Raw genomic sequence first — 9,665 nt, 5'->3', positions numbered from 1 at the left:
TCTGCCTCTTGGATGTCCCCACCATAACGCAGGCACAGGCATGGTACTAATATGAGACCAAAGAACTACTTAATGAAACTCTGAAATGATGCGTTAAAGGGCAATGTGTCCATGTAATACAGTAAATAAAGTCTGAATGGATTTCAATCAATACAAAGGCATCACAAAAACATCTATAGAACTCAAGGCTGTGTTGTAAATCATTATGGTGTAGATAAATTACACCCGGGGTGAGGACAAAAAGACAACGGGTGTGCTTTTGTTTCAAACAACCTTGCCTGCGTTTTGTTCTCTTGGCTTAAGTGGGGTTTAGCTGTGACACATCTTGTGAAGAAGCTCATATAAGCACAAACATGTAAATACGCTGCTGGGAAACAGAGCTGGCCAATGAAAAAAAGAACCCTTACTACTTGCAGCTCTAAGTAACAAGGCCTTAGACCATTTTCTGACAAGCTCCACTTTTTTTCACAGAGAACTCTCAGCAAGGGAACGACAGCAAGCCAAGGGAACACCCAGCACCTCCTGGCAGGTGGTGGTGTTGTGGCTTGATAAAGGTCTGGGCCTCCTGCCCCCCCTCTGCCCGCCCCCTGTGCAGGATCTGACAGAACACACAGCCTTGATAACAAGCACAGACACACACACACACACAAGCACCCTGTCAGCCCACAGTGTTTTCAGTATATCACCACAGCAGGATCTGCACTTCAGTGTCGTCATGAATACAATGACACTGCAACAACACACACTGACACTGAACATTTTAGATGCTTCGCTTCAAGAAGAGAAGACATCAGGCGACATTTTTAAGTACAAATTCTTTATTTTCATTTTTTTTGGTATGGCTTCTTTGAAGGGACTGTAAAAGACATTCTTATTTAAAAAAAAAAACTAGAGAAATTCCAATGAAACCAGTCAAGGATCTACAAACTAACACGCTCACAAATCCACTGAGGCGGTGACAGGAAACACATAGGACACCTGTGGATCTGCAGCAACATCTCTGCATGTTAAATGACATCAGTGCCACAACCATAGCCAATATAACAGAAAAAAACTATTTTAACTTAGTACCTTTTATAAATACCTACATATAAATATTGTAAATGTACTTGATGACTGAAAACATTTTAAAATGCTGTACATGAATGTCCTTTGGAGAACAACAGTTTATGAGTTCATTGACAAAAAGAAGAAAAAAACACTGGTGTTTGAGCTCAGTGTCAGCTACCTTTAAACATTGATTTACAAAGCTCCTGGAACCCACATACTGCTTGTGATTATCCACATCCTTCTGAAATCATCAAGATCCAGGTAAGTCAGATTACTGTGACAGAGGGTGTCTGCATTTGGTTCTCTGTTGGGGGGAGCACTTTTTATTTATTAAGGCCTCTTGAATAAACATATTTAAGGTTTATAGCCATAACATCACTACCTCAAAACAAATGAATTCCCTCAGTCGTCTGCTGAAACCTTCCTGATTTATCCTTGACATTGAAATCTTTCGCAATCCCGTGTGGAGCTGAATGCTGGAGGGTTTTGTTAACAGGGTCGTGCTCTGCCTTCCTGAGGATGGCACAAGGATGGCAGCACAGACACCCTTGGAGGCCAGCTGTCCAGCTGTATGCCTTCCCTATTACCACTTTGTCTTCATCTGGCACCCTCTCCATTTAGCAGCGGTGCCCTTCATATCCAGCTCAGATCCTCTGGAATCAGGAGCACAGAGGTGTGACATGTCCTGGGTAGCTCTCAAAATATCAATATGTACCATGGACACATAACTTCCACTGATTGAGCCATGAGATAATATGATAATAATGGAATACAAACAAACATTGACAAGGACATTAATACAATAATAATGAACAATAAAAAAATCATAATAAAAAAATGAAGTGTCAGCTTCTGGAAGCCCTTGGAAGCGACCACATACTTTATGCTGTTTAGCTTCCCAACCTGAACCCCAACAGTCCTCCCACCCTTTATACCCTTTTACCAATGAGCAAACAGCTCATTCTGATCGCATAGTGCAATAGTCCCACCCTTTTTCCTGAAAGCTGCTGCTCACAACAGCAGGGTCACACTGTCGGGTGTCTTGCTATCCTCTGTCCAAAGGTTTGTGACCACCAACTCCTCCTCCACCCGTACTGCCCCCTCGCCTCTGCTCCCCTCTTGGCTCACTGCATACGGTCCGGCTGGATGTGCTGCTGTGGTGCGTAGTGCAGGAAGGCTGGGGCTGGGCCGGCGGCAGAGGGGAGACTGGGGTGAACAGTGGTTGGAGCTGTGGCGGCGGCAGCAGGACCAGCGGTGGCGGTGGGGCTGGTGGCGTAACTATAGCCCAGGAAGCCAGCTGGAGAGGCGGCGTACGGGTACTGCTGCTCAAAGGCAGCCTGGGCATACTGGGAATAGGCGGCGCTGTAGTCCAGGTACGGGCTGGTGCTGACAGAAGTGGAAACCTGAGTGGGCAGCACCAGGCTGGGCTGCACAAATGTTTGTGGGTACACGTATGGCTGGGCCAACCTGCACACAGACACAAAGACCAAAAGAGAGAAGGGGGGTTAGGACAGAAGAGCTGCAGCACCAGAGCAGAGAAAACCCAATGCCTGAATTCTGTTGTTTACATTGCTCTTGTGTTGGGAATATAAACTATCTGTAGGTGTTCTGAACATAGAGCGTTCTCACACGGATAACCACTGTTATTATATACACTAAGACTAAATAGACGAAAGGCAGAGAGGGTTAGGAGGCTAAGGTGACTCAATCCTCTGTCTGTGTCAGTTAGTAAAACCTACAAAACCTGTTAGGTAGGGCCTCCTGTGGTAGAAGAGAGGGGAGGAGCAGAGAGAGTCAGCCGTTACTGGCAGGTTTTCAAGCTCAGGCATCGGCAGAGTGTTTTAACAGCTGCTGCTCTTCATTCGCTGAACACACTCGAAACACAAACTGTACATACACACACACAAAGGGAGTGCGTGAAGGGGGAGCAGAAGTCATACTTCTCACTTGGTTTGTAAATCTCACACAGGTGATGCTGCTGGCTGAAGAGAGGCAATGGTGGCAGGGGAGCTCATCAGGGCTAGGGCCGAGGCTTTCTGCCAGGCCTTAGGGGCCGGCTCTCACATGTAGCTGATTGGAGCTGTGGGGTCAGGGGACTGTACAGTCTTTGCTTTGCCACTTTCTCTACAGAGAGGAGGGAAGTGTCGTTTTGAGATTAGTCTATTTTTACCCAGGATCTGAAGTACATCTCCTGAGTCTGGAGGGATGGTGATGACAGCAGGTAAAAGACATCCCCACTTTACCACATTAAGGGCGATTACACAGAAATGCCTTTTTTTGAAACCTTAAAACTACGACTAAGGGGGAAACATCCAGACAGACAGAGAGTAATAACAAATGTCACATTGACTTACACTCATCAGCTGCATCTCAGTGCTGATAAAATCTTCCTCTCACGGACTAGTTTAAATTTCAGTCATAGTTTTGTACAGATTAAGTCCATTAGAAGAAGAAGATCAGTAATAAAAGGCAGCTTTGAAATCAACATAGCAACAGATGGAGGCATGCAGGGACAGGGATGTCATCACTCTCGAATACACATACCCTCTTCAATACCTCTGCCCTCCCCTTCTATCAACCCACCCACCCACACACACACACACACCAGTTTCCACTGCAAACCCCAAACCATGCCATAATAGGGAAAGAGTCACACCGCAATCAGCATAAACTCTTCAGTTCATATCACACAAAAGGGGAAAGCTAAAAAGGCACTCCAGTCCATCACAGCACACTGCACGGCACTCTCAAGCCATCACTGGCACCTTGGAGAGAGGCTGGCTGAAGGAGGAAGGAGGAGGGGGGCGGGCAGATATTTTCTGTCAAACCCCTCCTCTGGACTGTTCTCTGGACATCTTCTGATCGTCTGGTCAGCTGGCAGCAGAGAGCAACCATGGCATGAAGGTGGAACGGAGGATGGCAATGATTATTATCATCAGCAAAAACATTAAGGTCCCAGTGTATCAGTATGTCAGTGCAGGGAAGTTATGAATTTGTACTTAAGAAAAATGCATGTTTATAATCCATTAAACCAGAAATAATAGCTAAGCCCTGAAGTTTTTTTTAAAAACAGTTACAGGAGTTAAATGAGACTTCTGTGAAGAGAAGGGAAAATAAAATCATAGTGTCAGTGCTCTGAGCACAACACAACAGCGGCTTGTAACCAGTAAGCATTAAGCAAATTAAGGCAACCCCCCACCCATGAGCACAATCTACAATTTGCCCTCGTCCTGCTATTGAGCTACTTACAAAGAGGCATTCACTCACACAGCTTTCAAAGATGACCATACATTAACGCTGTGGGGCATATGTGCATTCACTTGCTTCATGTATAATTTGCCTTCTCCATGGCCTTTGCAACACGTCGCCATAGGCAAGTGACCTTGTGTAGGTAAAGTAGAAGAGGAATGTCTATGGTGTGGAGCGGAACAGAGATGTCAGCTGTAAGTTTAGCTTTTATCAAAGGAGAGGAAAAAAGGGGATGGGGACCAGGGCAAGTGAGGGAATGTAGCGAATCCCGGGGCTAGAGATGCCAAGTGGAATGTGGGACAGTGACAAGGGAACGTGGCTGACGGCTGGGAGACCATAGGTCAGCTGGTTTTGTGCTGACTGGTGGTCAGTGTTAGTTTGACATGGTGCCGCTCTGCAAATGGCAGGCTGACACTAGAAAACATCTGATGGCTGCAAACATTACAAGCACCAACTGGAGTGCTCACTGTTAATGAAGGCCACATAATGACCTAATGTGAAAACCCTGAGCAATATCTCACAGAGCAGCTAAATATTTCTACCTGATAACACAAGTGACCTTCAGTGCATGACTCACTGCAACACAAAGTGTGAAAGCAGACAGGACTGGACCAAGAAAGGGATTAAAACAATAGTTGTAAGAGGGCTGGATATTCCTCTTCCTCTTTTGTTTAAAAGAACTTAAAGAATTCTTTGAAAGAGAAAAAAGGGTGTTTTGTTTGACACCTGTAGAGGTGAGTTTCTAAGGGAGCCGCTGCCTCATTAAGCATTAGGCTTCCATCCCCATGCCCTTCCCCCTCATTCTCCTCTTTTAACCCCCACCTTCCCTCTAAGTCTCACAGAGGTGTCAGTTTTCACGGTTTCTGACACACGGGTAGCAGCAGCACTGTAATGGGAGAAATTTAAGTAAAAACCCAAAAGAAAAAAAAGGGATTATGCATGATGTGGGAAACCAACAATAGGAGTGAAGGAGGTGATGCATGACAAGAGATGAATCTGCAAGCACACTGACAACTCCCCGTCAAAACAATGTTCCTGGCCTTAGTGACCTGCTCTGGTCCTCACAGTTCACAGCATCTGCTGACCACAGCTATACACACATCCACAACAGTACGCCCCATGCAGGCACACCACCACTACATGCAAGTACTCTTCAAAATCCTACTTCAGACCATGTCCTCCTTACACCATATGTTGTCAAGGGAGAGGGGGGAGGGTCTGCATCTTAGGGAGGCCTGCGCCTGTCACCCGCCATACAGAGGAAACTAAGAAGGACAGGTGCTCCCCACACCAAGTCTCTGGGGTGGTGGTCAAGGGAGATTAAGGGGGTGTAAAATCTGTAATATGAACCAGCACCTGTCAGGCACATGCTTTAAAGCAGCGCTGCCCGCCACATTTCCAACCCTTAGGGTTTTTAGTACCATCCATATAGCAGATACTGCACAAGATGGACTTTTTTGTCCTCCCAGTGAGACCCTATGGGGGGGATCTATAGCTTACATCTTATAAGTTTTTTTGTGTTCACTGACTTCCAAAACCACCAACTGTTTTCTATTGTGTCATTGTCCCTGCAGACTGTCCTGGGATTCATAGACTGAAAAGTCATATATACAGCAAAGGGCTGTAACCACAAATTACCTTCCTTCTATAGACAGTGGCAGGTTATATTTTAAAGGGTTTTAATAGTATTCACAGAAAATAACAACAAGACATTAGATATAAATATCTTTTGCTAATATATAAATGTACAATTTTGTGGAAAAAACTAAATATATCAGCATCAATGCAGAGACATTGAGATTTTTAGCTAAATAAATTACTTTCTGAGATCACTGGATTTAGAGCTCTTTAATAATGAGTATAAAAGTTGTTACTGATTGATTTTCTGTTAACTGATTAATTAATTAGCATCTCAGGAGTAGTAACACATTAAGTAAATGCACATTCTTATAAGTTTGTACTGTATATCCATAATCACCAAAGCTGATGTGTGTAAACTATGAACAGTGCTGCGGTGTAGCTTGAAGCGTGATATCTGAGAGCTGCGGGGGGGGGGGGGCATTACTTCAGTGAAATGCTCATTAGCTGCTCAGCAGACCACAGCTCCTAGACGCTATCCACCCTGTTTCTACAACAGTAGAAAAGGCTCCCCAGTGATGGAGCTCATTCAGGCAGGTACACAAGCCAAAAGGCTCTGACAGAAGTTAAGTGAGTCACACATTCACCTCTGGAACGCATTTCTATTACCACAGATATGTGAACAATCTCCCAGCCCTACAAAACTCAAATATGTTAATAGACGACTGGTGGAGTTGCATGTGGACACAGAAACTGACATGTACTTTCCAGGGGCCCTGTTTGTCAAAGAAAAAAAACCTAGGAGCGCAATAAAAGAGAAAACAACAAGCATCCACTCCTGCTCACTTACCCATACTGCCTCTGGATGAGTGCTGGGTGAATAGGCTGCACTCCGATGGATATGCCTGGAAGAGAGGAGAGAGGAGGCCGGCTGTCAGACACACACATCTGCATTTACAGAGGAGGACCAGAGAACAATACACAGAGGGCACAGAGAGACAGAGACAGAGCCTGTTTCAAACCTACCATGGAACAACAATTTCAAGTGTGCAGCAGTACACAACAGTAAAAATACATGTATGTAACTGGGAAAGATATTTAACTTGTATGGTTGTCTTAATGAATAGACACTAAACTGCTTTATTTATGCCTCAGGGGAAATGACAGTACAACCAGAAGTTTGTAAAGAGGCTGTGTTAGCCTGCCCAAGAACACAAACAAGTAAATTATCTTTTTAACTCCAAGTAGCTTTATACATATGTTCCAATCAGAACAGGTTGATTAGGATGGAAGAGTTGTGATTACAAAGAATCTCACCTGTCTGTATGCTGCGAGGCTTGGCCCCTAGATAAGCCAGGTTGACGTTGGCCTTCCTGCCATCAATAATGGGGTTGGGATCCTTGCAGGCCCTCTCTGCTGCTCCTCGGTCTGTCATCGTCACCTGGAGACATAGTCAGACTCATCAACGAATAATGAAATCACTACCTTATGATACAAACAGACAAAGGAAAAACAATTTAACCGGGCTCGGTGGTCAGAAAAGTTCCCCTACAGGCATTCCTCTGTTATGTTTCTGTTTCTCTGGAGAAGAAGGAAAACTACGAACAAAGCACAATGATAAGCTTTGAAAACTGCCCACAGCAGCAGTAGTCATCAGCCACTTCACCGCCACTCAGCCATGGGCAGAGCTGCTGAAATATGGATCTGGGAAGAGCAACAAGGAGCTTATCCAATTAGAGACAAAATAAGGAGATTGGTATTAGTCCACCCCCCCCTCCTGGCATTAGTTGAGCCCTTCTGTTTTGATTGCCATGTTCTGCCAACTCAGAGTCACCCTTGTGTGTGGACAGAGCAGTGAATGTAGGCCGGCTCGCATTGTTTAAGAGGACGTTTTTTTAGGTAGTATGCCTCTTCATAGTGGAAGGATCCGGAACAAAGCCCACTCCAGGGCCTGTGTTGTGAACACACAGGAAGGAACGAGGTTGTGTTTACACTGAACAGCCTTGCTGTGGGGGGTTCTACTAATCCACCTCTGAAGTTTGTTTAGAAAAAAGGTGTGCTCTCAGCTCTGGGCACCTACCTCCCCTCCTGCCAAGCTACCTCTCTGAGTGGAAAGCTCAGAAAACTGAATTAGCAGGTTGCCTCATGCTACACACACACACACACACAGCACTAAAGTGCTGATCAGCTCACCATAGGGGCATGTGTGTATTGTATCGCCCTGAGCCTGTTTAACCTGAAACACCAGCCTCCGTGTGTGGCTGTTCAATACCAGCTTGACTCACAGGACAGCTTTCCTCTGAGTTAAAGAGCTAATATGTAAACACAAAGACCAATTGTCTTACAATTCTGCCTTTAGAGACAAACATGCACACATAACAGTTTTCCATTCCTTCTTTGGCCTGATAGAGCATTAGTGCTGATGTGTCTTTCCTAGGATCTGGTAAATATTTGCATTTCTCGTGCAGCTTCTGTTCTTTGTGACCAAGAGAGAGCTTGTCTTTATCTGCCGGGAATAAGATAAGTCACCTATTAGTGTAAATATAAACCTAGACGCTACTGGATATAGTATGTATCTAATGTGGCTAAATATAAACTACCAGTAAATAGCATTTACATCAAAAGCTGCTCATATATAAAAAACAACTTTCAGTGCTTTTCTATCAAAGTTCCTAACAGTTCCTTTAATGGTTCGGCTGATCCACAGGCTCCAAAAATATCAGAGCATAGGGAGATATAACATAAATATAGAGACTAGGATAGAGGCAGTTAAGTTAAGAATGTTTCTCAACAGCTAAGATGTGATGTAAATCATGTGCTACGGCTGACTGCTCCGGTCCTTGACAATGGAGGGCAGGGTGTGCAAGGTCAACCTCCCCACTGCTCCAGAATAACCATATAAAGCAAGCAAGAAGTGCAGAAGTCTCTCTCTCACACACACAACCAGAGCAATAAGCTGAGGCTGCTCATGAGGGGAGGGGGGGGGCTTCATTAGGTGGGGTTAGTGGAGTTGGACATCAAGACATATGTTGAAATATAATCTTCTTAGTTACATTCTTAGTTACACATCAACTTGTGTGATCCCTCATCCTCATTAAGCTAAAATAACAGCCAGCCAGGCAAAAACAGAGATGCTGTGCAGCTATGTGGGGGATTACCTTTGACACGTATGTGAATGAATACATGACAGTGCTTAAAGAAAGCACTTAGTCACATACATGGAGTTACTGTTAGAGACACAAAGCATGTTTTACCAACAATCACCAGGAAGCATTATGGTGCGTGTTTATACTTACAAAGCCGTATCCTCTGGATTTGCCAGTCTGTCTGTCTGTTATCACAACAGCCTCGTCAATGTCCCCAAAGGCCTCGAAGTATTTTCTGAGTGAGGCATCGTTAGTGTGGTACGGCAGCCCCCCGACAAAGATTTTGGTGAAAGTAGTGTCTTTCTGAAGCGGTGTGGGATGCATGACTTCCAGAGCTCCGTTCATGTACTGATGCAGAAGCATTGGTCAGCCGGAGAGTCGACCGAGACGCACTGAACACTCAACTAGGCGCTTAACAGTGTCCCAGCATGAGTGTGACTAAAACCTCTCGGTGTACTCACTCACTCTAGGTTTCCGCCTCTCTTACACTTGGATAATAAGTCGTAACGTCCTGCTGACGTCTTGGACACTGGCTGTGTTGTCCTCCACTCCTGTCCACACTGGTTGCTTCTTTGCCGCTGTGAGAAAATGTGCCGGGAGAATTTATAGACCGGCACCAAGGCCCCGCCCTCATGTAACTCT

At 45.0% G+C, this 9,665-nt stretch overlaps 1 protein-coding gene across 1 annotated transcript; it reads right to left on the bottom strand.

Annotated features, from left to right (window-relative positions):
• Positions 1–834: 834 nt before the first annotated feature.
• On the bottom strand, positions 835–9,590 carry LOC114436077 (RNA-binding protein 38-like). The gene is made up of 4 exons (XM_028406158.1): positions 9,174–9,590; positions 7,195–7,318; positions 6,728–6,782; positions 835–2,517 (listed from the first exon to the last, which is right to left on the bottom strand). Exons 1-4 carry the CDS (start codon positions 9,384–9,386, stop codon positions 2,175–2,177), a joined length of 735 nt encoding a protein of 244 aa, XP_028261959.1. The 5' UTR covers positions 9,387–9,590; the 3' UTR covers positions 835–2,174.
• Between the last annotated feature and the right edge of the window lie 75 nt (positions 9,591–9,665).

Source organism: Parambassis ranga, chromosome 5 (genome assembly GCF_900634625.1).
Source record: "Parambassis ranga chromosome 5, fParRan2.1, whole genome shotgun sequence".
In the NCBI taxonomy this organism is placed as follows: domain Eukaryota; kingdom Metazoa; phylum Chordata; class Actinopteri; family Ambassidae; genus Parambassis; species Parambassis ranga.
This window is presented reverse-complemented; position numbering and strand designations above follow the sequence as displayed.

Coding starts and splice junctions, on each gene's coding strand:
- LOC114436077 (XM_028406158.1), bottom strand. CDS start 9,386: ATGCTTCTGCATCAGTACATGAACGGAGCTCTGGAAGTCATGCATCCC. Junction 7,319..9,173: donor AATCCAGAGGATACGGCTTT/GTAAGTATAAAC, acceptor CTATGTCTCCAG/GTGACGATGACAGACCGAGG. Junction 6,783..7,194: donor GCCTCGCAGCATACAGACAG/GTGAGATTCTTT, acceptor CCTCTCTTCCAG/GCATATCCATCGGAGTGCAG.